The sequence below is a fragment of the Perca flavescens genome, chromosome 17 (assembly GCF_004354835.1).
Source record: "Perca flavescens isolate YP-PL-M2 chromosome 17, PFLA_1.0, whole genome shotgun sequence".
Lineage (NCBI taxonomy): Eukaryota > Metazoa > Chordata > Actinopteri > Perciformes > Percidae > Perca > Perca flavescens.
The window spans coordinates 30,755,758-30,783,469 of NC_041347.1; the positions used below are offsets into that span (position 1 = coordinate 30,755,758).

The 27,712-nt window shown below is 41.9% G+C and overlaps 1 protein-coding gene across 1 annotated transcript in view; it reads left to right on the forward strand.

The window, feature by feature from the left end:
* The window catches only part of epas1b (endothelial PAS domain protein 1b), a 79,040-nt gene extending 54,026 nt beyond the window's left edge, over positions 1 to 25,014 (forward strand). Inside the window, exons 7-16 of the mRNA XM_028603296.1 lie at positions 9,661 to 9,767; positions 12,860 to 13,007; positions 13,740 to 13,948; positions 15,159 to 15,379; positions 16,976 to 17,089; positions 18,362 to 18,900; positions 20,551 to 20,647; positions 21,420 to 21,513; positions 22,372 to 22,545; positions 23,634 to 25,014. Coding sequence (XP_028459097.1) covers positions 9,661 to 9,767; positions 12,860 to 13,007; positions 13,740 to 13,948; positions 15,159 to 15,379; positions 16,976 to 17,089; positions 18,362 to 18,900; positions 20,551 to 20,647; positions 21,420 to 21,513; positions 22,372 to 22,545; positions 23,634 to 23,785 — 1,855 coding nt within the window. The 3' untranslated portion in view covers positions 23,786 to 25,014. The remainder of the gene's footprint in view (positions 1 to 9,660; positions 9,768 to 12,859; positions 13,008 to 13,739; positions 13,949 to 15,158; positions 15,380 to 16,975; positions 17,090 to 18,361; positions 18,901 to 20,550; positions 20,648 to 21,419; positions 21,514 to 22,371; positions 22,546 to 23,633) is intronic.
* Positions 25,015 to 27,712: the final 2,698 nt, after the last annotated feature.

Below are 27,712 nucleotides of genomic sequence, written 5' to 3' on the forward strand. Positions count from 1 at the left end.
GCACAGTAGGACGCGCACAGCTGGAGGTCGGCTTACGTTATAGAGAGTGAAACGGACTGATATTTATAATAGAGCTGTGACAATTCCAAAATTTGGTTCCATTAATTGGTTCAGAAAAATAATTGCGCTTAAAGGAACACGCCGACTTATTGGGAATTTAGCTTATTCACCCTAACCCCCAGAGTAAGACTAGTCGATACATACCCTTCTCATCTCCGTGCGTGCTGTAACGCTGTCTTACGGCTCCAGCGGCATCAGGCCAGCACAGAACATGCAGGTGAATGGTTCCAGCAATCCTACTGCTCCGAATAAGTGACAAAATAACGCCAACATGTTCCTATTTACATGTTGTGATTTATAGAGTCACAGCGTGTACAAAAAACAACGTAACATGAGACACAGCCGTCTTCTAACTGTAAACAAACCGGGAACTATATTCTCAGACGGAAGAATATAGTAGTATAGTAGTGATATGCTCGCAGCAAGCCTGTCTGAGAATATAGTTCCCGGTTTGTTTATTGTTAGAAGACGGCTGTGTCTCATGTTACGTTGTTTTTTTGTACACGCTGTGACTCTATAAATCACAACATGTAAATAGGAACATGTTGGTGTTATTTTGTCACTTTTGTCACAATTGGGAGCAGCAGGCTAGTTGGAACCAGTTACCTGCAGGATCTGTGCTGGGCTAAGCTAATGCTGGAGCCGTCAGACAGCGTTACAGCATGCACGGAGATGAGAAGGGTATGTATCGACTTGTCTTACTCTGGGGGTTACAGTGAATAAGCTAAATTCCCAATAAGTCAGTGTGTTCCTTTAACAAAATGATCGGTTTCGGTCAAAGTTAAAAATATTAATTTATTACTTTTTCAAACAAATTTAGAAGTTTTGAAGGAATTCCAGGACACATCTTTTGTTCATATACCAGTCATGTGACCCAGATTATGTAATAACACAAGTACACAGCCTATGAAGTAAACAACGCCTCTTCATTATCATGAAACATGTTTTCTAACTTGTCATTTTTGTTGCTATGAACATGTTTAGGGTAAAGTGCCAAAAACTAACAATTGAAACAATAATACAAATATATAGTCTGCCCAGTAATGACTTATATAATTACAGTTTGGCCCATCTAAACAGAATCTACAGTTACCAGTCATAAGCCTTAAGACCTTAGCTAATGTTAGCAATTAATTGGAGTTAAAATAAGAAACTGAGATTAAATTTGGGTTTAATTTGACCTGTTTACAAGCTTAGATGTGTACCATTTACATTTCTTAATTGGAACAAGGCTTCATGATATCCTCAGACACAGCTACTTTAACACAACAAAAGATGTTTTCACAATTTTAGTAAATTTTAAATGTGAACATATGTGGAGTTAGTTCTAAAATGACTCAGCACAGAATAATGGCTGTTGCATAAGTTGTGGGCTGATGATGTGAAAAACAATATCGGATGATAATCATTGTTTTGACCCGCTAACACAAAACGATTTAAATAAATGTCAATATATATATATAAATTTGCGCAGCTTTCAACTTTTAAACAAAAGTAAAAAAAGGGAAGAGCAAAGCACATCTTGCTCACATTTTGGAGCCTGAAAACATAAAATATACTTGAAAAATGACTTCTCAGACAAAGAATTAAAGTTGAATAGAACAGCATCTTCATGTGGACCGCTGCCAGTTAAAACACAGTCCTTGAATACAGCGCGAGTTCAGCATACACACTGGACTTTCTGACTGATTGCGCTGTGTTGACAGAGTCCGTTTGACTTGGCAGCGACGTCAGTGAGAAATGTAAGCCAGAGACAAAATATTAATGCTTGTAATAAGATGTCGTCACGACACTGTCAGACTGTGCCAAGTCTCTGATCACAGATGCGCATTCCAGTGTTTGTTTGTTTCCAATTCATTCTTTATTGGACAGAAGTTCATATCCAAAAGGTACAAACATATACATAGAATAGACATTACAAAAATAAATACAATTCCATTTAATATTGCGAGAGTTTGTGTCATATCCTTTCATACTATAATCATTTAATAACTAAATGGTGCTATATTGCTGAAATTTTTTTCATTTTTTTCCTATGGCTATTACATTTTCCAAAAATAATAATCAGTTGTAGAATATACATCATGTTATTTTCATGTTTACGTCATGTTATTTGTGAAAAGTTTGGAAACACTTTCTCATTGGAGTGAATGGGAAAGTGTGTCCACACCTTTGACTGGTACTGTACATACAGTAGGGAAAAAAAGATGGGAAATACCCTCTTCTTCTAGTCCACAAAAATCAGACCTTAAAATCAAATCAATATCTAGTTTCAATCTTTGTAACACAAGTTACCTGTGTAAATTCTGTGTAAAATCTTTAAAATACACTTCAGGATTCTATTTCATAGTACGCACAAAAACCGCCCGCCCGGTGTACTGCGCCAGAAATGAGCTGTTCTTATAAAATGTAATGTGTATGAGAGTGTGCTCCTAGTGTACTTTTTATCACAACATGAGATATGTTCATAAATGCAATTTAATTTATACTTTTTATAGATTCCAATTACAATGTACTCTGTTTGTCAGAACACACTACACACAGGCCTGAAACACACACACACATCCTATACTTGCAATACTTGAGGGAGCTGCGACTGCTGGACAGGCGCCCCGAGCGGTTGGGTTCGGTGCCTTGCTCAAGAGCACCAACTGGCATCTCTCCAGCTACCAGTCCACACTAGAGCCGAAGATCGGGTTTGGTCTTCATTTCTATCGTTTTACACGGGCACGAGTGGTCAGGTGGTGAGTTTTGATAAGTCCACACTTGATAAGTCCACACCTTGTACTTTGGTCCACAAGGGGACTTGATCCAGCAACCCTCCGGTTCCCAACCCAACTCCCTATGCACTGAGCTACTGCCACCCCCAAAGCAATTTTCCGTTTGGCGTGTCTGCTCTCACTGTCCATGTTAAAACACACGATTCAAACAACATGCTATAGCTCCATCCAACAACCAGTTTATCTACAGATGGAGTCCTAAAAACATGGACATGAACATTCTGATTACTAGCGGATGGGTTGTTGGTGAAATAACGTATAATGAACGAGAAAATAAGTCCTGTGAACGGAGCAGAGAGCAGGACAGGCTGCTGCTCCTCTGCCCATTTACGCATTGTTGTTGTTGTTGTTGTTGCGCAGAGATGGCAAAAGTACTCACTTCTCGTACTCGAGTAGAAGTACAGATACTAGTGTTAAAAAATACTCTGGTAAAAATAGAAGTACTGATTTAACTTCTTTACTCAAGTAAAAGTAACAATGTACAGGCTTGGAAATTTACTTAAAGTATAAAAGTAAAAGTAGCCTTTAAGAATGACAACCATTTTTTATGCAAAGCTACCTGGACCACACAAATGTTACTAGAGTGCAAGCTGAGAAACTTCAGTGGACATGGAGAAAAGGCTCTTTATATACATGCTATTGCCTACATTTCAAATGGATGTCTGCCAAGGTCTAAAACATCACATATATGATTATTGTGACAGAGACTGGGATTCCAGGTTAATAAGATTCTGACTGAGTAGCAAGATATGAATTCAGTTGGGATTCTGTGAGAATTTACAGATCCATTTTCTCCTTTTTTAATCTTCCCCTTAACATTTAAAGGAATCTACATGTGTGTGTGTGCTCAAATATGGCTTCTGGAAAGAAAATAAAGGATTAAATATGAATTACTAAACAGACATTAATTAAGAAGTTCCCCATACTTTAAAAACTACGCAGCACATACGCCAGAAGTCATTCTTGATGCCTAAACATCTCTCTCAGATAAGGCCAAGGATGATTGGGAATGTCTTGCTGCTTGTCTGCTGAATCTCTGGGATCGCTCATGTCGCCATCCATACTACTAGTGCTAATGTTACCACTATCATGCTGCAATGATTTGCCGAAAATTAATGCCGCAGAATCTGTCGAGTCGTCTTACAGTGGTGCGTCAAGTCAATTAGATTGAATTCGGTATTGATGACGCGAAAAATAACGGTAACTCCAGTGAAATGATTTGAAACTTGTTAATGAGGACTAGATTAGGACTGGATTTAAAGCTGACCATGCTGGTTTCCAACTTCGCCCCAGGTATGTCTGTTAAAACACGGACGGAGACAACTTCTCTCTTTTGATGCTTTAATAAGATCAAGCAACGTGCAACCTAGCTAACAGGTGAAGAACACAAACATCAGAATCACTAGCTAACTTACTTTAAGTTTGCCAGAACTATAGACCAATACAACAACAGGCTTAAATTAACTGACAACAGAAGTTTTACGACTTACAGTTCTCAGGGACGCACGCACACAATCTAACTGATTATCCTCCGGACAGATTGTGTCTTTTTCTTTTCTCTCATTTTTTTCTCCGTGTGGCTCGCGGTGTGAGGCGCGTGTCTGCGCTATTTTCCGACATGCGCTCGGAATCACTCCTGATAGACGACCTGTTGTACAAAACTAAAGTAACGAGCCAATTTTCTAAAAAGTAAGGAGTAGAAAGTTCCGATATTTGTGTTAAAATGTAAGGAGTAAAAGTAAAACGTCGCCACAAAAATAAATAGTAAAGTAAAAATATCTGAAAAATCTACTTAAGTACAGTAACGAAGTATTTGTACTTCGTTACTTCCCATCTCTGTAGATGCATCGCTTGTCTCAAGGAAGAAGAGAAAAATGTACGCACAGGGCGTACAGGATTACGTCTGCCACGTGTGCACACACACACACACACACACACACACACACACACACACACACACACACACACACACACACACACACACACACACACACACACACACACACACACACACACACACACACACAGAGATTCGAGTTACACAACAGATCTGTAATCTTATCAAGTTGCTCATGCAGGACAAAGGTTTCTTTTGGAGAAGAAGTGAGCGCGCGTGTATGTGTGTGTATTGCGTGCACACGCCTGTGCGTGTCCGCTCTACAAACAAGGACCCATTTTCTTTCTCTCCTTATTGGTGCAATTTGATAGCTGCCCAAAATCTTCCCCTCCAATTACGCAAATGAGTTTACCGTAGGCAGGTCGCCCCGGCCCTCCTGGCTCAGCTGGGACTTGGACTCATTAGCAAAGGGACAGAAAGTTTCCTCAGCACATGTCTGGCAGCGCAACAGGCCGGGTAGGCTGGACGGAAAGACAAAGAAAGAGAGGGAGCAGGGAAGGAGGGAGAAACTAGTTGGCGGAGAAATGGGGAACGGGACCAGCTTCTCCGTGAGAGGCAACACCCGGGCGAAATCCAACCTCTTTGCTTCTCACGAACACTTTTAAAACTCATTAAAAACTATCAGTCCCTCCCAGAACAACGGGATTATGCGATCGACTAATTCAACGCATAATCAGCCAAAGTCTGCATATTTATGCGGGGGGCGCATTTTTCCAAATATGTCGCACTTTCGCCTCATAAATTGCAGATTTCCGCGCAAAATATGCGGGGCTTGCATGATTTCATAATCCCCGCATTTTTGTTAAAAAAAAGTTCCATAATATATCTCAGCCATTCTGAAAACGCAGGTCCGATGTTTACTCGTTGTGTCTGACTCCTCGCTCGGTCAGTCTGCCATTTCTTCTTCCTCTGTTCCTCCGACAATGCTTTCCTAGCTTTCTACTTCTTTTTTGGGCCATGGCGATAGTGTGATGAACTCCATCGCTACCTCGTTCTTATAGCTAGCCGGTTCCTGGATGTGTGCAGTGCCGTCAAGCAATTTGTTCCATCGCCGGCCCAAAGTTGCAAGGCTGGTTTTTCAGCTCGCAGGCGCTAGGGGCGAAGCGAAACGACCACCATTCAACCCGAAAAATACGTCCTATAACCATTCCAATGACTCCGAAGCTGTTCAGTTAAGCTAAAAAAAAAAACCCGCCATAGTTTCCCTTTAAGGCTGTTTGACCCTCTGTGGTCTGTACAAGAAGAATCCCACGGGTGTTTGTACAGCCGAACCTGCTCTTCCCAGCCGACCGTGTTGAACTGAAAGCGCAGCGCGAGCAGTGGGCGCGTAGTTACGAAAACTCAGAGGTGCACGACCACGCGCCGCGACCGCTAAATTAGGTGTTAGCGGCAGCAAGAGCAACGCAATCCTTTTGTGAATTTACCGGAATGTGTAAAAAGGAGAGCGAGAGAGAGAGAGACATGTTGGTGTTTGTATCTGGGTCTGAAGCCAGCAATTATCATCATCATCATTATTATTATTATTAGAATTTGAAGCTTGCAACCGCTCTTGGATTTAGTTTTGTTTGTTCACCAGAACTTTCCTCTCCTCTCTTCGCCTCCTTTCCCCCGTGTCTTTTCGATCTTCCATTTTCCCAACCTTTCCTTTCTTTGCTCCTGTCCTTAATTCACTTTCTCCCTTCTCACTGCCTCCATTTTTTTTTTTTCCCACTTAATTTTGTCCACTTTACTTTAAGATGTACCCCTCTCTTTTCTCCTCTCCTATTTCATTTCCTCTGCCCTTCCTCCGTTCCCTGCATCTGTCAGGGTTATGTAATCTGAGGAGTCTCTCTCTCACACACAACTGATCCGCATGAAACATAATCATCCACAGATTGTTAATCTTCATCCTCCTGTGATCTGATCATTTACACTTTATTTTCACGAATTCCTGGATTTCTTCCCGGGAATGTGCAATCAACGACGTTATGACAGATGATTGGAAAATAACTGGGGAAACTCTCAGCCATTCCTATTTGTCAGAAAGGCTGCGGGAGCTAGAGCAGAGTCGACGTGTCATCGATCATAGAAAATGAAAATGGTCGTCGTGTGTTCATCGTAACCAGATGGAACGGTGTGTCCTTTGAAACGGCTGAGGAGCAGAGGAATTAAGAAATGTTCTTTTTTTTTTTTAGGTTGCAAGTATTTGTGTGTTTAATGATATAGTATTATATTGTATAACAAGACTTCCAATTTAATTTTGAAGTTTGCCATGTTTAAAAAAAAAAAAAAAAAAAAAAAAAAGGTCTGTTCTGTTGGGGAAAGTTGACCAGGTCATTGATTTAATGTTTAAAATTTTGATTTTGATTCATTTGAAAACTGTTCAGTATTTCATCAGAAAATAATCTAAACCTTTTCAGCAGGAAGCACATTTTGTGTCACTATAACTGTGTTTTGAAAATTAGTTGGAAGTTCCTAAGAAAAGTCTACGTCTGATTCATGACGTGTTCTCAAAGAGCAGAATTGTTCGCAGGTGTGTTCTTAGAATGATGAATCCCAATGTCTTCGGAAATTGTAAGCTCGTGCCCATTGCTCGTGTTTAGCATAGATAAACGCCACGTTAATTCCCATGAAAGGGCATGAGATGGCAGGGCCGTGTCGTGCGCACACTTGGAGAAATGTCGAAAAAGACTTGGCGAAGACGGCGGAGGCTTCGACTCCAAAGGAAAGAAAAACTTTAGTAATTCTGAAGTGGAGATAAATGTAAAGCACTCTTCTAGTCTTAACAACTACTCAAAGAGCTTTTACATAGTACAGGAACCATTCACACACAGTGGCCGAGGCTGCCGTACAAGGTGTCACCTGCTCATCAGATAAACATTCACACTCAAGGTTCAATGTCTTGCCCAAGGACACTTTGACACGGGACTGCAGCACCAGGGACGGAACCACCAACTTTCCAATTGGCAGGCAACCGCTCTACCACTGAGCCGCAGCCGCCCTGCTGCAACAGATGGAACTAACATATTTCAAAAAATGCAAGTAAAAACGGTTTTGTATGGCAGGGCACCTTTTAAGAATGTTTCGTGAATGAGTCCCAATGTTATTTAAGTTTACAAGCCAACCCACGCTCATGCGTCACGCTCCCAAACAGCTTATCGGAGATGGATTCGGTAAACTTTCATCCTGTCAGACTGAAAGATTTTGTTGGCTGGAGGAGTCAAATGAAATCACATTCCAGCCTCTTTAATTCAGGCTAAGCATGACTCGTTAGTCCGCACCCGTTGTTCCAGCGTACCCCCTCTGGTCTCCTATAAAACCTTTTGTCCGGGGGTCACTTCCTGTTGTTGCTTTGGATTCTGTTCTCACAGCGCAGTTTGTTGGGAAGAGACTCCCCTTCTGAGAGGGAATAAACCACTCCAAGTACGTGTTGCAAGCAGCGGTGGAAAAAGACCTTTCAGTCCCTTTACTCAAGTAAAAGTACAGATACCACAGTGTAAAAACTATTCTTTTGTGTGTCCCGGTTTAACTCAGTTGGTAGAGCAGGCACACATATATAGAGGTTTACTCCTCGACGCAGCGGCCGCAGGTTCGACTCCACCCTGCGGCCCTTTGCTGCATGTCGTTCACCCCACTCTTTCCCCTTTCATGTCTTCATCTGTCCTGTGAAAATAAAGGCCTAAAAAAATACTCTGTTGCAACTAAAAGTCTCTGCATTGAAATTGTAAGTAAAAGTATGAAAGTATTCTCAGGGAAATGTACTTAAAATATTAAAAGTAAAAGTACTCAATGCAGCAAAATCCTCACATTTTAGGAACTGCAAACAAAAAAAAAAAAAAAAAAAGGGTTGAATGCATCAAAAAAAAAGCGTCAAAACCTAATTGTGTGTTTAATTGTCTAATCAGTTTCAGCTGCGCTTGTAGGCCGTTATGTTGCTGGCTAGTCTAATTTATAACAAAACATGTTTTGTAAACTATGTATGCTTTGTGTGCAAAAAAATCTGAATTTTGTAAAGTAACTAGTAACTAAAGCTGTCAGATGTCCAATATTTCTCTCTGAAAGGTAGCGGAGTAGAAGTAGAAAGTGGCATGAGAAGAAAAGAATATGATCACCACTTCATATTCAAATAATGGGCAATAACCCACGCTGCATATTACACTGTATATATATATATATATATATTTTTTTTTTTTTTTTTTAAATATGTATATAGCGTCTCAGAACTGTGCACCTTACCCCCCCTTTTTTGCACTACTTATTTTATTTCATTTTGTTCTATTTTACGTACATGTTGGCCCTGGAAAAGGAGTTGCTTTTAATCTCATTGTACTTGTGTATAGTGACAATAAAAGGCATTCTATTCTATTCTAAAAGACTCAAGTAAAGAACAAGTACCTCAACATTTTTTTTTTTTCTTTTCAACTCAAGTACAGTACTTGAGTAAATGTACTTTGTTACATTCCACCTCATGTTCCAAGTATGTAAGCATGGCCTGCGATCTTGTAATTTACCCCCAGTAACCTGTGTATTATTGAGGTATTTACTGGGCAAAGAGAGCTGGAGAGAAATGAAAGGAAAGAAAGGGGATTTTTTTTTTTAAATGAGGTGAGCCAGCAAAAACAATCCTCATTAACAAAGGGAACTCGTGGTGAGAGTGACAGAAAGAGATTAGCTGTTCCCAGAAACGCAGGGATTCAGCCGAGACAGGGAATGTGAACAATTCTTGTTTTTGGAAGACTCACCTTGATTTCCAAATCGCGCGTGAAGCCTTTTGAAGTGCAGAGGTTCAGGACAGCGTGCAGGATTTCGTCTTTTTGAGCCTCGCGTGAGAGAAGGGAATCACGACGACACGACACAAAAGTTCAAATGAATAACTCTGCTGTGCATTAGCAAAAAGGGAAATCCGTGCATTATTTAAAATGTGCGTGTGAATGTGTGTTGCAGGGTAACGGGGTTGATGGGTTACGCTCCCGAGGATCTGCTGGGTCGTTCAGTCTACGACTTTTACCACGCCCTGGACTCGGACGGCGTCACCAAGAGCCACCACAACTGTAAGCACACACGCACACTCTCACGTGCACACACACACACACACTCAGAGGCATCAAATTAATACCACTCCAGTAGATCTGCATTATTAAACGAATAAATGTCAACTGCTAAAGTGCTCATATTATGCTCATTTTCAGGTTCATCATTGTATTTAGAGGTTATATAATAGGTTTACGTGGTTTTATTTTCCAAAAAACATATTTTTTGTTGTACCGCACATTGCTGCAACTCCTCTTTTCACCCTGTGTGTTGAGCTCTCTGTTTTAGCTACAGAGTGAGGCATCGCACTTCTGTTCCATCTTGGTTGGGAGTCGCACATGTGCAGTAGCTAGGTAAGGACTACTAGCCAGTCAGAAGCAGAGTATGAGGGCGTGCCCTGACAGTACCTAGGTAAGAACTACTAGCCAGTCAGAAGCAGAGTATGAGGGCGTGCCCTGACAGTACCTAGGTAAGGACTACTAGCCAGTCAGAAGCAGAGTATGAGGGTGTCCCCTGACGGTACCTAGGTAAGGACTACTAGCCAGTCAGAAGCAGAGTATGAGTGCGTGCCCTGACAGTACCTAGGTAAGGACTACTAGCCAGTCAGAAGCAGAGTATGAGTGCGTGCCCTGACAGTACCTAGGTAAGGACTACTAGCCAGTCAGAAGCAGAGTATGAGGGCGTGTCCTGACAGTACCTAGGTAAGGACTACTAGCCAGTCAGAAGCAGAGTATGAAGGTGTGCCATGCTAGCAGCTAGGCGAGCATTATAACGTGTGTTCCAAAGTGACCACGTTGGTCTCTGAAGTAAAGGCTGGACTACAATAGAGCTGTTTGGAGCAGTTGGTGAACAGAGTTTTCTGTTGGAGATGGTAAGTCCCTTTGGGGGGGGGACTTTAGGCTTCTTCACTTTGTAAACCTATAACGTGCACAAACAAGATATATAACACAATAAAGGAAAGGGGGAAAGCCAAAAAGCATAATATGAGCTCTTTAAAATTCTCTCATTCCAGCTTCTTAAGTGTGAATATTTTATAGTTTCAAATTATAAGGACTATGGTTATCTGCTCCTCAGATCTCTGCAGGGTAAATCCAGACTTCTAGCTAGACTATCTGTCCAATCTGAGTTTTCTGTTGCACGACTAAAACAACTTTTGAACGTCCACACGTTCCACCAAAACAAGTTCCTCCCCGAGGCTATTTTGCAGAGGCACCGCTCTGTCTGGAGCTTAGCGCCGCCCAAGACGATTGTGATTGGTTTAGAGAAATGCTAATAAACCAGAGCACGTTTTTTTCTTCTATCCCAGAATGCTGTGTGGACTAGCCAAATCTTCCTCCGCAGCACTGTGGAGGAGGGTCTGGCAAAGCGAGAATAGCTATTCTATAATGCCCCATTCAGACTGGATTAACAATATAAATATTAATACATATTCACTGTGCTGCTCTGGAACTTAACTTTGTTCTGGACGGAAATAGGCCTGTATGTTGGTGATAACATGTTTCCTTCCATCAGATTAGCCAAAACATATTTCCCTTCTACCATTTTCACACAACAGCCCAATTCCATTAAAACAAATGAAGTAGATTAGCAGCTCTTCCCACGAAAAACAAAACCAACAACTCAGCGAGCCACTTCAAAATGAGGACGTCAAAGGATGTCACTCTGGACAGGATTTTGGTTACCAGAGAGAGGACCAGTGACGAGAAAAAAATAGTTGTAACAAAATGTTATTTAAGTATGAATATCGGGCTGTATTTCTTGTTAAATTTGATCTGAGATAAAAGTGGGTGTGGGTGGGTGGGTGGGTGGTTGGGTGTGCGCAGAGCAGCAGCGTGGTATTAAGATGTCTTGTCTTTATTAAATTAAGCACAGCCATTGATGGCCTGATGAGGTTTGCACATCTGCTGCCACAAACACAGTGGACAGAGAGGGGACCAGGTGGCCTCTATTACATTCTTGTGTGTGTGTGTGTGTGTGTGTGTGTGTGTGTGTGTGTGTGTGTGTGTGTGTGTGTGTGTGTGTGTGTGTGTGTGTGTGTGTGTGTGTGTGTGTGTGTGTGTGTGTGTGTGTGTGTGTGTGTGTGTGTGTGTGTGTGTCATGGCTTTTCTCTCCACTGACAGCACTATATCATTAGAAGCTCTGAACAGCAGTGTGAGTACAAGAGGAAAAGTGGTAATTTAGTTCCTTTAAAAGTACCCCTGGCCTGAGACATAATGGCAGTATGGCAACTAAACATCCCTCTGACCTATAGCAGTAATACAATTCTTGACGTTTAGAACCAAAATGATAATTTTATTTTCTTTTCTATTTGACAGTAAAATGTTTTAATTTTTAATGAAACGAGAAATAACTTTCCCGGTGCAGTTTAAGGCCGCCTACACATGATCGGGGGCAAAACCGAGAGGTAGGGCGCAGAGGCAAAGCGCCGCGTAGGTATACGTTCATCGTTGCTTCTGGCTTTGGTTGTGTTTTTCAAAGGTCAGCGGCAACTTGGCCAAAGCTTCCTCCGAGTTGTCTCCACCGCTCTGCCCACGGGGAAACAAAGGCGCACGCAGGCGGAACTGGCTTGCAAATATGATTTTAGGACTTTTTGTGTTGGTGTGTGTGTTCCACTACTTCGGGTCTTAGTAGTGTCCTTAGTTGGCTGAAATCTGCAGAGATAAAGGGCTCTCTATCTATCTCTATGACACACACACACACACACACACACACACACACACACACACACACACACACACACACACATAGACGGACACAGACAATCGGCTCTCACGGCCAACGTGACCAGCCTGTTGATAGCACATGCTAACAGCGTTCTACACACACACGCACACACACACACACACACACACACACTAACTCTCTCACCACAGTTTTGCTCCTTTCCCACGCCAGTGCTGATCTTTGGGCTGCAGCCAGCACATCTCTCCCTCTCAGCCCAAAGTCAAACATCCCCCTCTCTCCTGCTGACCAATGTTTGGCTGATTTCACAGCCTCGTGCATAAAACATGGCTCAGTTCCACACCTGAGTTGTCTTGAATCACCAAGTTGCACAGCATGTTGCTGTTTCTTACTCCTCTCTCCCTCTCTCCCTCCCTCTCTCTCTCCGCAGTGTGTTCCAAGGGTCAGGCAGTGAGCGGTCAGTATCGCATGCTGGCTAAGAACGGAGGCTACGTCTGGGTAGAGACCCAGGGAACGGTTATTTATAACAGCCGCAACTCCCAGCCCCAGTGCATTGTGTGCATAAACTACGTCCTCAGGTGAGCACCTGTCGCGCCGCAGCTCTGGCAGATTGTAGGTGAAAAGTTGTTAGATGTCTAGGTAAGAACCTGCCACATGCTGAAATAAAGTATGTTGTAAAAGCATAAATTGTACGTCTTAAAAAAAAACAAAGTCAGCCCTGTTTTAACCCTGGGCTCAGATGTCTTTTGACCTGGAAATGGGAACCTACTGAAAAGTAAAATATGGCCATCACGTCACATCAGTGGCGATTTTAGACCCTTTTTTACGGGAGGTCAAGTCCGCCTAAATTTCATCTCAGCCCCCCTAAAAATTATAATAATAAAAAAACATTTATTGTTTACACCTCATTATCATTTCATTTGATTCTGGTAGTCCATAAAGGGACTTAAGTAGTTTTTTCATATGTTCAATATGTTGCATTTATCCTCTGTTATAGTAATAAATACATATATTCATTGTTATCCAGTGAAATTACTGATTTATCGGGGTGGAAACCAGACCAATGTGTAACGTGTTTAGTTGTTCATTATCAAAATCTGTGTTGCCTGTTCACAAACTTGTCCTTTTTCATGAATATTTACCACCACCATCAATTCCAAGTATTCCTTTTGGCTTGAAATTTGAGATTTGCGGCGTCATCAGTAGCTGTAATACGTACTTTTTTTTTTTTTTTAAAGCCCTGTGTGATCTACACCCCTACTTATTATGGGCTTGTGTATGTGCTCTGCTCTACTTCTCCAAACCTGCAGTGACATCGAGGAGAAGTCGATGGTTTTCTCCCTGAAGCAGACAGAGTCCCTGTTCAAGCCGCACCACATGAGCAACTTCTTCACCGCCGGAGGTGCAGGCGTGACCGGAGAGCCGGGAGAAGCCCTCTTCACCAAACTCAAGGAGGAGCCGGAGGACCTCGCCCAGCTGGCCCCGACAGCCGGAGACACAATCATTAGCCTGGACTTCGGTCTGTATCCACCTCCATTGTTTTGTTGGTTTCATTATGATAGCAAGGCAACTTACGAAACAACAAACAAGCAAGCAAGGCTTCCTGTAAATAATCCTGCTTTTCAAGAGGGAGTTCAACCAGTTTAAAGTGAGTCAGTTAAACCAATGTTTGTTAATGAACGGGTATATCAAGTACATGAAGCATCCTGTGGCTGCAGTTGTTTGTTTCTCACAATTTAGGCACTGATGAAATATTGTGAACTTTAGTATTGATTATAAGTTGTACCCTCATTGGATGATATAAAAGCTACTTGCATCCTTGCAAGACATTTGGCATACATTTATTAAACTTTGCATCAGTCTCATGTTCAACCCTCATTCGCCGTGGCAAATGTATTCTTTATCCCAGGGGTCTTTGACGGATTTTTAGGCCAGGGACCCCTTAGCTGAAAGAGAGACTGAGTAGGCCCCCCCCCCCCCCCACTCTATGTACATATATTGCATAAAATTGAGTTGCATGTTGAACTGGGCCGAATGGATGAATAAAAGCTTATTATTTATGTCATGTTTAACCCGTGTTTTGTCTTCCCGTCAACCGTGCAACATTGCTTTTCTGTGTAAATTTCTTTACTTTTTTCAATGTTTTCGTTGTCTTTTGACACTTTTGTCGCTTTTTCCGATGTTTTTGTCGATTTTTCTTTTGTTGGTTTTTTTTGGTGCTTTTTCTGACGTTCTTTTATAAAAAAAATTTCAAATGCTATAAAATTGACTAAAACACCCAAATTCAATGAAAGTAGTGAGCTGATCATTTAATTTACTTGTGAAGAGCGTTGTACGGAACCATCCACATTTTTTCTTTTGATTTGGTTGAAAGAAACCTTTTGAAAACCTCCGAGGACAACAGGAGGGTTGAACGTTTAGTAAACCTACATTTGGAAGGCCCGGTAACTCCTTAAGCTTAACTGTATGGCTACCATAGTGGCTACCTTACCTATGGTAAGCTTATCTTCAATGTGTAAATCATTTTTCACAAATAGGCCAATTTATCTTTGCTATTAATATGTTGGATTCATATTAATTTATTCATTTACATTTTTGAAATTGATTTTTTAACATAATTTGGCGGACCCTTTGCACCCACCCCATAGGGGTCAAGGACCCCCTGTGGAACATCTCTGCTTTATCCCATCTCTTCACAACTGATTCTAATTTCTGCTTCTTTCTCGCAGATCGCCCTCCGTTCGAGGAGCCCCAGCAGCCTGCAGGATACACCCAGATGCCTGCCGCAGCTATGCCCCCTGCTGGACCTCCATCCTGGGCCAGCGAGAGCCACAAGCCTGGCCCGCCGGCACCAGTTCCGAGGGACATGGCTACCATGGCGGGTAAACTCGTCATGCAGGAGAATCCGCCGCCGGGCAGCGCCACGCCGAGCCTCAGCAGCTGCTCCACGGTGAGGAGGCCGAGACCGTTCAGACCAAAGATTCGCCACGAGACCAGTTGAAACTTGTGGCTTCTTGCAATGCGCCGGTCTGCAGCGTCCTGAAACCTGCCAGTTTACACGAATGCGACGAGACGGTGTATCATCTCCATAGCCACGACTTATTCCTACTTGGAATTGTTTCAAAAATTACGATTCCAGTGGAATTGTTTCTTTATTGGAATAGCTTGGAATCGTTTGGAGGATTTGGTTTCAAATCTGATCATGGGTTCCATATTTAACATGCGCAAGTTTTGGTTTCGTCAGTGATAGATGCTTGCTACAGTTGCGTTTCTAGTGATGAATCGGCGAAAACAACGGTTTATTTCTCTGATTCGCTGCTTTGTTCTAACACCAGTCGACACGCTCCCTCTCTTCAGTCGCTCTCTGTCTCGCTTGACCGTATAACCTTACGCTATGTGTCCATATACGCGTTGTTTTCAACGGATGGGATCGCCAGTACTAGTGTTTCTCTTCAGTGACCACTGACAAGCAAAGAAAACAATCTCAACAGCCGATTGGACGAGTGCGTAACGTGGGGTTGTCTGCTCCCTGATTTTAAAACCATAGAGACCATAATGGTGGTGCGTTCGGAAGACGATCGCTTATTTTACGATAATAGCTCACCAAAACGCGTTTCTGAAAACATTTTAAGCGAGATGCAGTTCATGCAGTTGCTAAAATCTGTATTTATTTCAGATCGACAAAGGTCAGTTTTAAAGATGTCAGCTTTTGAGAGGTGTCAAGCCGAGCCGGCCGCTCCTCATTTGCATAAAGTTGGCTGGATTTAACTGCATGCAAATGAGGAGCCGGCGAGTCAACAACCCACTTCTCCAAAGTCCCTGCAACGCTACCAGAATGCATTGCACAACTGCTCCCATAGAAATGAATGGGAAGCGTTGAAATGACGCTGACAATGGACACACACCATTAAAGTGTTTTCGGGCGGACATTGAGGCTGCGTCTAAAGCGCTGCCATTTTGACTAGCTGTTAGTAACGTAGAAACTAAATGGATTTTGGATCATTAGCTGACTTCTCTATTGGCTGCTGAAACAGGTGGCGTCCCTTACATTCTAAAACCAGCCTCTGGCGACTTGACCAGCTGTGTCCAAGGCAACGCCATCCGCTGGTATGAGTCGTGCTGAGACCACTGTAACTTTTCCCTGCGACGTTCTGAAACGGTGTTGTCTCGTCGCGAATCTTTGGTCTGACCTGGAAACTGAAAGGAGTAATTAGTTAGTTTGGCCAGTTTGTTTCATCGTTTGTTCTTTCTGTGTTCAGTGAAGCCTGGGCGTGGGGGGAGTTGGTTGGTTAAAGGCCACTAACTGTGGGCAATGTGTGTGAGAATAACGGGGGTGGTTATTTGGAAGGAACAGGCTCTTAGCGGTGAATGGCGCCTTTGTCAAAACTCTCTCGCTCTTTGTTTCTTTCGCTTTCTTTTTTACACTGTTCTTTCTCTTACGCGTTGTCCCTTTTTTCTCTGTACTCTTGTTCCTCTCTGTCCTCTCGCCCCCGTCCATTATTCTCCTCCATCCTCCCTCCATCTCTCTCTCTCTCTCACCCTGCAGCCCAGCAGCCCAGGTGATTACTACAGCCCAGTGGAGAGCGATCTGAAGGTGGAGCTGACTGAGAAGCTCTTTGCTCTGGACACTGAAGGCAACGACAGTCCTTCAGACACCGAGGTGCGTGTCCCGCGAATATGCTCTATGTCTGAAACTTGGTTTCTCTGTTATCAGTCAAGTAATTCGATTTATGAGGTCTTGTTTACGGACTCTGATTTGCATTCCGGGTGAACGGGTGGGTCATAAAACACAGCACTTTCAAGCTTGGGAGCGGAGTTCGCTTCCCGGGGAAAACAAAAGACTTTTATCCAGGGAATGCGTGTTCCTCGGGAGTGCTTTAATCCAAACCGCAATCTTTTTCCTAACCTTAACAAGTCGTTTTGGTGCCTAAACGTAACCGTCAGCACCGCATGACGCTCACATTTTGTCAGATAAACTTAAAGGGATACGCCACCGTTTGTTGAAATAGGGCTTATCACGGTCTCCCCTGGCTGTAGATAGGCGGGCCAACGCATTTTTTGTCTCAGTGCAAGTAATTAGGTTGTTTTTTTTGTCTTTTGTTGGCTCACTTTTACTTACAACATGCTAACCGGCAACATAGGATTCCATTCACTACGCTAAGCTAACTAGCGGCGGCGCGGCCGGTGTTGCACCGGCCTAAAACAATGCATGCACAGAAAATGCGTTGGCCCACCTATCTACAGCTGGGGGGGGACCGTGATGAGCCCTATTTCAACGAACGGTGGCGTATCCCTTTAACTAAAATGTCCGCTGATATTGTGACCTCTTGCAGAGCTCTGTAGCCAGCATCACGTGGCCAGCCAGCTGGCGTTTATTTTCGCAAGATATCATACGTATCGGGATGCATACATTTTGGTACAATATGGTATGAACCTGTTCGTGAGAACGCGTTGGACAGTTATATTTTAGATTCTTCAAAGTAGCCACCCTCTGCTTTTTTATTAATAAGGGGAAAAAATCCACTAATTAACCCTGACAAAGCACACCTGTGAAGTGAAAACCATTTCAGGTGACTACCTCATGAAGCTCATTGAGAGAACACCAAGGGTTTGCAGAGTTATCAAAAAAGCAAAGGGTGGCTACTTTGGTATCTAAAATATAAGACATGTTTTCAGTTATTTCACACTTTTTTGTTAAGTACATAATTCCATGTGTGTTCATTCATAGTTTTGATGCCTTCAGTGAGAATCTACAATGTAAATAGTCATGAAAATAAAGAAACACATTGAATGAGAAGGTGTGTCCAAAATTTTGGCCAGTACTGTATGTGCACCAAAACTTTAAACTACATGTATTTACCTGCACAGTATAAGAACGAAAAACATAATGCAACAGCTAAATAACGTTTTTTTTCATGTTTCGCTTTCCCAGAGGGACTTGAGTGACTTAGACCTGGAGACTCTGGCTCCCTACATCCCGATGGATGGCGAGGACTTCGAGCTGAATCCCATTGTCCCAGAGTCGGATCCCCTGGAGCGGGGTCCAGCAGGATCTGTGGGGAGCAAAGGCAGCCAGGCCAGCCGGCAGAGCTTCAGCCACATCGCCAGCCTCTTCGAGCCACTGGCCTCCCCTCCTCCGCCCCAGGGCCACTTCCAGCACCAGGCGGCTGTGTCCTGGGCCGCAGGCGAGAAAAGAGGCTCCCGCCATGGGACCGTGGACTCGCGTGCAGGGTTTTGCATGATGGGGCACATGCAGAATACCCCATACCAGACTCCAGCCAGCACCCCTCTGTCCTCCATGGGGGGCAGGCAGAATCTGCAGTGGCCTCCGGACCCTCTGTTAACCTACCAACAACAACAACAACAACAACAACCACAACGCGCTACTAAGACCTACCTGATGGACACTTTTTCAGGAGAGGAGCGCCCGTCCTGCCAGCAGAACATGCCACACCTCATGCAGAAACAGAGGTGATGTAGCAATCAACACTAGAGAGAGGTTTTCAAAGTACAGCTTTTTTAATACCTAGCAGAAGCATTCCAGATATTTACTAGAGATGGTCCGATACCATTTTTATCCTTCCCGATAGCGATTCCGATACCTGAACTTGCCTTTCGGCCAACACAGAGTACTGATCCGATACCAGTGTGTCATATATTTGATTATGTTTTAACAGCTGTATACTAATATCGCTGTATGGATGTGATATGATTTCTATCTTTGTTGTCGGTCTGACTCAGGTTCAACTCTTTGTGAAACATGAACAAACACAAACAATGAACGCAACAGAACTTTCGGTTACATTTCACTTGAAGGTATCTACATAAGAGTGACATGACACTGTCATGAACGTGTCATCAACATTATAAACAAGTCATAAACATTTATGACATCACGCTTCTTTTAGTGTCATTTAGGTTAGGGTTAGGGTTAGAGTTAGGGTTCATGTGTCATGGGAGTGTCATGTGTTCATGACAGTGTCATGTCACTCTTATGTAGATACCTTCAAGTAAAGTGTTACCAAACTTTCTTTTATTATCCAGTTTGACAGTCAGTCATAATGGAAAAAGAACATAAATAAACTACTTTAGGGTAGATTTTCTTCTGGGCTAAATTACGTGGTATCGGATCGGTGCATAAACTCCAGTACTTTCCAATACCGATACCAGCATTTTGGCCAGTGGTATCGGTATCGGAACATCTCTAATTTATACTTGCAGTGATGAATAATTAACTACAAGTGACAGATTACAAAGCAAAGTTAAGAGGGCGGATACAAGAATACATTACAGTTTTTTCCAATTGCTAAAACACGATTTTCCAAACTAGGCTGGTTTTATCAAAATACTTAACACAATTCACAAAACCACACGCCCAAACTGCAAAATACCTCATATATATCCTGCAAAATGAAGCAATGTGACCAAAACTACATATAGCATTTTCAGAATCAAGCTTTTGCACCACATGGTGCACACTTCATTCATATTACCAGATTTTTGTCTAACCAACTACACACTGTTGGGCATAATGAAAAGCACTCTCATCTTTAGTGTGCTTTGTCATATTACTAAAATAGTTCAAATTGTAGAAAATTCTTCAGATTGTTCACATACACAGAAATATTTGCAGAAACACACACATGCTGTTGAAACATTTACATTTTTTTATTTTTCACCAAACAAGTCAGTGCAACATATGCACAGCAGATATATTTACATTGGACTGAACAAAAATTGTGTCTTATGCAGTGAATTTAAAAAGTGCCACTTTGAATTGCAAAATGTGTGTAAAGCAGAAAATGTGTTTAGACATTTGGAGACTTGAGAAGAGGTTTTGCTCTCTGTGTGTCAATTTAAATAATTGTGGTATGCCATGTCATTTTAGTGTGTTAGCAATTGGAAAAAACTGTAAAACATAGACAGTTATCCACCCCGTTAGTAGAACTACCAATCTAAAGAATGTTCTGACGTTGTGTGTGTGTGTGTGTGTGTGTGTGTGTGTGTGTGTGTGTGTGTGTGTGTGTGTGTGTGTGTGTGTGTGTGTGTGTGTGTGTGTGTGTGTGTGTGTGTGTGTGTGTGTGTGTGTGTGTGTGTGTGTGTGTGTGCGTGTGTGCGCAGGTCCATTGACAATTTCGTACAAGCCTACAGAGACATGAGTCCAGCCAGAGTGGCCATGGCCAACAGTATCAAGCGCTCCTTCACTCAGATGGCTGTTGTGAGTTTCTTTAATAAACATGCAGGAATTTATTAAACAGCAAGTTACGTTTCAGTTGAAAGGGGTCCACTATTTAAAAATGATACCATTCCTGAGAATCATTACGCCATGAAAATAGGGCAGATTATCCAGTCTAGCTGTCTATTAGTAACAGGATTGAGACTTGCATTTAGCTTTACTTCAGCTTATTTTCAGCTAATTAACGAAAAATAAAGGAGTAATTCAACAGTGATTGAATCCCCTGAAATGTGTTAAGTACATAGAAATTTAAAAGCCTTTATTATCTTGGCTACGTGATTTTAAAAACAAGACAAGGACTCATTTAAAGAGCCCCTATTATGCCTTTTTATTTTTCCCGTCTTTAAATGTGTGTTATAGTTTTATGGGTAGGTAACAGTTATATGAAGTACAAAGAAAAAAAATGTCATTCCAAATGGAGCTTTCTGTCCCACAGACGGCACTTTTTCGCCCACATTCCTGTGAAATTCCTTAATTGATGATGTCATTGATTGAAAAAAGCCAGCCCATTGGTGCTGCCTGAGCAAGCACACCATTACAAATACAAATATATGACGCTGAAAAGGAGCATAATATGGGCTCTTTAACATTGAGGAAGTGAATAGTTGACATACAGTTTTTTTTTTTCTCACAATAATACAGGTTTTTAAATAATTTATACTTTTACAAAGCTGTGTGCCTTGAATTGATTGGAAACTCACAGTTTTTTTTATGGACAAGCAGCTAATTAAGTAACCGAGTAACTGTGTTTCAGGGTGAAAGTACGGCGTCAGAAATCCTATGGAAGAAGATGAGGGGAGATGGTTGTTCCTCCATGGATCGCTCCCTCAGCGCAGGATCTCTGGCAGGTGTGTGTGTGTGTGTGTGTGTGTGTGTGTGTGTGTGTGTGTGTGTGTGTGTGTGTGAGTAAAACTTCTTGCCCTATCCTCTGTTCCACTGGTTGAATGTAACTAAGTACATTTGCTCAAGGACTGTATTTAAATACAAATTTGAGTTACTTGTACTTGAGTATTTTCTTTACATGCCACTTTCTACTTTCTAAGTAAATCTTGTACTTTTTACTCCACTACATTCATCTGTTACAGCTTTAGGTACTTTATAAATTCAGATTTTTGCACACAAAACACGTATACAATTTATTTATATTTATTATGAAATACAAGGTTTTATTCTAAATTAATTAAACTACCCAAGTAGCCGGGTTGGCTCAGTGGGTAGAGCAGGCGCACATATACTGAAAGGCTTATGCCTCGACGCAGAGGTCCAGGGTTCGAGTCCGACCTGTGAAGATTTCCTGCATGTCTTCCCCCCCCTCTCTCTCTCTCCCCATTCTCTCATAGCTTTCCTATCGATTAAAGGCGGAAAAAGCCCAAAAAATAATCTTGAAAAAATAAACTACCCAACAATATAACAGCCTACACCATTGACGACAATGATTAGCCCATTAAACACTTAGTTGATTGACAGAACCGTTTGGATCGTTTCCAGTTTCTAAAATGGGAGGATTTTTCAGCATTGAGTACTTTTACTGTGCATTTTCCTGATGATACTTACATGCTTTTACTTAAGCAAAAAGGACTTTGACTTCTAAAAGAGTATTTTTTACAGTGTGGCATTAGTACCTTTTCTTGAGTAAAGGATCTGAACCCTTCTTCCAGCGCTGCTCTCTTCCACTCAACAACTATTCCTCTGTTTCTCTGTCTCAGTGTCCGAGATGAGGAGGACGATGCCAGGCAGCATGGCTTCATCTCTCAGCTCTCTGCAGCAACACAGGAAGTCTCAGAATCCAGTAAACTGGATAGGTGGTGCGAATGAGAAACCCTTTCCCCGAAAGAGCTGCAACTACACCTATAACATGCTGCCTTCCAACAAGACGGAGGGTGAGCTGAGCTGACTTTGCTGCTTACAATCCTCAGTGTTCCGATTGTTATTTTTGTGAAGTGGGGTATTATTTGTATGAGGTTCTTATCCATAGTCTGTGTGTTAACTACAGTGGATGGCGGTCAGCACGCCCCCGGTTTGGAGAACCAGGCAGGAGTCCCGCTGCTGTAGACGGGGACAGTATTGATGGCCAAATGAAGCTTTGTGAAGCATTGTCTTTATTTTCTGAGCCCACTAGATGGTGCTCTCTGTTCAACAAAAGGTTGAGAATACACTGAAAAATAAAGAAAATGGTTCACAAAGCTTCATTTGGCCATCACTAGGGGACAGCAGCAAAACGCATTTTAGACACCTAAAAACCTTCACCTTGCCACCATCCACCTTGGCTATATAAAAGAGACTTCAGATACAGTATTAGGGGACCACTAAGGTCTATATAAAAGAGACTTCAGATACAGTATTAGGGGACCACTAAGGTCTATATAAAAGAGACTTCAGATACAGTATTAGGGGACCACTAAGGTCTATATAAAAGCATCCAAAGAGCACAATGTCATGGGACCTTTAATCTACCAGTTAGCTCCTCTGGTAGCTAAGAGTTTAATCTACCAGTTAGCTCCGCTGGTAGCTAAGAGTTTAATCTACCAGTTAGCTCCGCTGGTAGCTAAGCGTATGGGTACGCTCTGGATACGTCACCCCGTGTATTGTTGTGATTGGTCGTAGTGTTATCCAATTGCGTGCAGTGAGATTTTCAAATGCATGCTTGGTGCCGCCCCTCGAGTTGGGCCATTTTCATTACTCATTGCCAGACCCTTAATCTTTCGGATTTGGGTCTGGATTTCCAGGCTAGTTTTGGCCACATTTAAGATGAAAATCCAACATTGTAACATTATAGATATGACAGAAAATACAAAAAAGCATAATATGTCCACTTTTAACTTGTTTCAAGAAAAAAAGGTTTAGGTCTCAATAACAGACAGAAATAACTTAGTAAAATTAAGATTGTTGCTAAATGTTGCACACTGTCTACCTGCTTGCTCGTATTGAATCATTGACACAGATTTTTTTTCTTTTATGCACGTTCTAGGTATTGCAAGTCGTTTGGTGGGCCCTTCTTTTGACTCCTCCTGTCTGCCGGAGTTGACCGGTTACGACTGCGAGGTCAACGTCCCGCTGCAGGGCAACCTGCACCTCCTCCAGGGCTGTGACCTGCTGAGAGCCCTGGACCAGGCCTCTTAGAGCCCCAGATTTAAAATCCGCCATAGACCCGGACTTAAATCCCCAGCCCGAGACTTGAGCCTGTCTTTACCTTTGTAACCTCGGGGCCGTCTGAGAGCCCTGAGGCTGAGCTACCTATAAGGAATGGTATTCATAATCCCATTCTGCCTTATTTTCGCTTCCAAGGCTCGGCCCCACTCTCTGTTCCCTGTCCTGTTATAGTTCTGTACCTAGACCTACCTAAACAAAGCGAGATATCAGGGTCAGGCCACTCGGACCCATTTTTTTTTCCCACCTGAGCTCTCAACTCAAAATCAGATGCAGGTTGAACACCAGTGTACAAAAGTTGCCCTGCGTTGAGACAACCACATAGACGACCCACACGTAACATGGGCCACTTAAATAAAAAGGTCACCGCAGGACAATTAACTAACAGAGGCAAAATAATGCAACCACTCTGTCTGACGTGTGTCAAAAAGTCTGGACACCTGGATTTATCGCTGGTCATCTGGTTTGGTGACGTCTCTGTGTTCAGAAACACCGGCTGAACTCGGGTCTTTGATGTAAAAGGGGTATTAGTGGCGGGGGGGCGGCATTCAAACCTACAACCTGTGTCTTATCCTGACCCGGTCTCCATCGCAGACCTACACCCTGATATGAACTCTATGCAGCTCAGTTCCCAGACCTACCTAACTCTTTATAGGCTAACTCATTTAGCTCAGAGAAGTATTCTACTACCTAAACACTGTGTTCTTTCACTGTGTGCATTTGACCAGCAATTATACCCAGCCCACTTTTCCAGTGGAACAAGAGTTGGGTATCATGAAGTGGTTCTGAATTGTAGCCATTTTAAATGTATACATGTAGAAAAACCAAGAATTCTTTGCAAAGCATGCTCTTTGATTCTGCTTATTGATTCCCAAAAAAGATGACAAGAAGATACAGAAGCAAATCACATAGTGCTAGAGCGGCAAGGATGAATCCATTAGTTGATAATGAATCGCCGACTAGTTTGATAATCGATTAATCGGTTTGAGTCATTTTTAATGAAAAAATTGTAAAAACTCCCTGACTTCAGCCTCTTAAAACTTTAGTGCGTAACTTTTTTTGATATCAATGAACGTCCGTTACATTCAATCCATTGCCAAATGAGTTGCTACAAAGCTAATGAAGACTATCTGCTTCACACGACTCTCTCTGGATTTCTCAGTATGACTATGTTCATAAGATTGTGGCGGTCATTACTTAGAATTCCTCATGGGGGCGACAGAAACTACGCACCATAGCTTTAAATGTGAATATGTTCTAGTTTCTTCTCTCCTCTGTGACAGTGAACTGCGTATGTTTGAGTTGTGGACAAAACGAGACATTTGGGGACGTCGTTTTGGGTTTCGGGAAACACTGATCAACGTTTTTCACGACTTTCTGATATGTTTATAGACCAAACAACTAATGGAGAAAAACAAGTTAGTAGCCGCCCTAATAGTTTTTTTTAATCATAAAATACTCTCGAACGTATCATCTGGGTTCCTGTGTTTTGACGGAAGTTAGAATAACTAGAGGGGTCAAAGGTTTTATGACGCCACTGAGAGGCAACCAAACAAAGTGTCTCCATGTCAATACAATTGCAGATTTTCCTGGGTTTGAACATTGTTGGCAACATTTGGGATAGTGAGAGTATACAAGTCAACAAAGTATATAACATAGTTGGTTTTTAGACATTTTAATGCAAAATGATTACATACTGTACCTTTTAAGCCTACTTAAGGTGTGTTTTCTTTCGTCATATTTAAGCTGAGAATCAGAATCAATAAGCAGAATCCGAATACAAAATTATACCCAACTCGGCTCAAGCCTCTTCCATGTACCGTAAACGGACCGAAACACATCAACCTGCCTCTTCTTGCACAAATCCATCCCAGCGCAGTCACTGTAACATCACTGCCTGCAGTTTGTTCATTCAGAAGTCTGATTCTCACCCGGTTCACAGTAGCATTACTTCTGTTTGGGTCAACCTTAACGACATATGCATTATATTGTTATTTTCTAGTTATTATAAGGAGTCTATTTTTGTTATTGAACTGAGACACTTTTAGCTTTTAGCAGATCTCCCTACACCTTATTGAATCCAAACCAACGGGATACTTTACAATTCTGCTTTGGTTCTCCGCATTTATTTGTCATGTTCTTACTCTACCTACCAGATTCTTTAAAAATAATTATTTTTGTGTGTCCAACTCACAGACACACTAATACACGTATATTACAATTCATGTACTCTACTGTAAGTTAAATATTGTTACGTTTTGTTTTTTCTATCTTCTCTTCTTAAATCTGTCCTAAACATGATTATTCTTCTTCATTCAGACGTGTAGCTCATGCGATCACAATCTTATTGTGCAATTACTTCATTAAGCTCATATAGCCAGCAACAAAGCCTGCCTTATTCACCAAACTGATAGATTGTACAAAGGATCTGACTGACACACACCGTTAGGGGCTCACGTGATTAGATACTGTAGAATTCGCACACTTCACGTAATACAGTAAACCATAAAAAACAGTGTTGTTAAGAGGTGTTAAGACTATGTTAAGAGGTGAGGATGAAAAGAAATTGGGGGGCTGCATGCAAGTTTCACTTTTAGTTTTAATGTTTGCCATAGTAGACCATACGTGTTTTAGGCTTCTTAACTAAAGAGTAAGTATATTTTTGCTTATTTTGTTATGTATTTTGAGTCGCACTTTACTACAGCTCTGTAATAGTGGGGTAATAGTACGATGAGAGGTAATAAGTAATACCATGTAATAGGGTTGGGCATTGTTTTGATTTTAAGAGTTCTTTTTTTGGCCATTTTAGGCCTTTTAATTTTATAGGACAGCTGAAGACATGAAAGGGGAGAGAGAGGGGGGAATGACATGCAGCAAAGGGCCGCAGGTCGGAGTTGAACCTGTGGCTGCTGCGTCGAGGAGTAAACCTCTATATATGGGCGTGCGCTCTACCAGGTGAGCTACCCAGGCTCCCGAATTTGACAGTTCTGATTCCAATTGCGATTCTTCCTTTCGATTCCAGTTCTTATCGATGCTCAATTGCGATTCTTTGAGGGGTGGTTGAAACGGGTCACATGCCTATTTCACATAAGAGGAAATTAGTTTTTTTTTTATATTCAATGGTGATTTACAGTTTTACCGGGCTTTTTCAGACACACTTTAGAGCGCCGCTTACTGTGCTCCATGGCTGCTACAAAACAAGTGCCTGGCAGCTACGGAAACCAAAACTTGTTGCATGTTAAATTTGAAACCGATGATCAGATTCCCAACCAAATATTCCAAACGATTCCAATAAAGAAACAAATCCATTGGAATCGTAATTTTTTAAATGATTCCAAGTTGGAACCGGTTATCGATGTCCAATCCTACCATGTTCTTACCTAAAAAAACAAAAAAACACTTAAAGATAGCAACGAGGCAAAACTTTTTAGTAATAGTATAGTAATATCTTCGTAAGAATACGCTAACCTGCTAACAATAAAATGGTTATATCAGTGCAATATTTGGAATTAACAATGGTAATATGGTGACATTAAAGGAGTAATAACCTCATAATTATGAGTTAATATATGTGGATGAATTTGCATGTGATTTTAAAAGTACTGCGCTGATTGTAGCCTGTAATATTGTGTTAACTTCAACCTATATTCCCTTATAATAATCAGGTAGTTACCCTACTATTACCATGTTAGTATCGAGCTGCTGTGTAAAGTACTACCGTATTTATTTCTACCATTGCAGGCAGCCATTGGTTTCCATTTATTTCTGTGCAGATTGAAATTGTAGAATTGAAACTTGTGTAATAGTGCGGTTTTGTCCATGAAATGTGAGAAAATAGTGAACAATGCCTTGTCATTGTTTCTGAGAGCCAAAGGTAGCAATTCAGAATCAGTCCAAAAG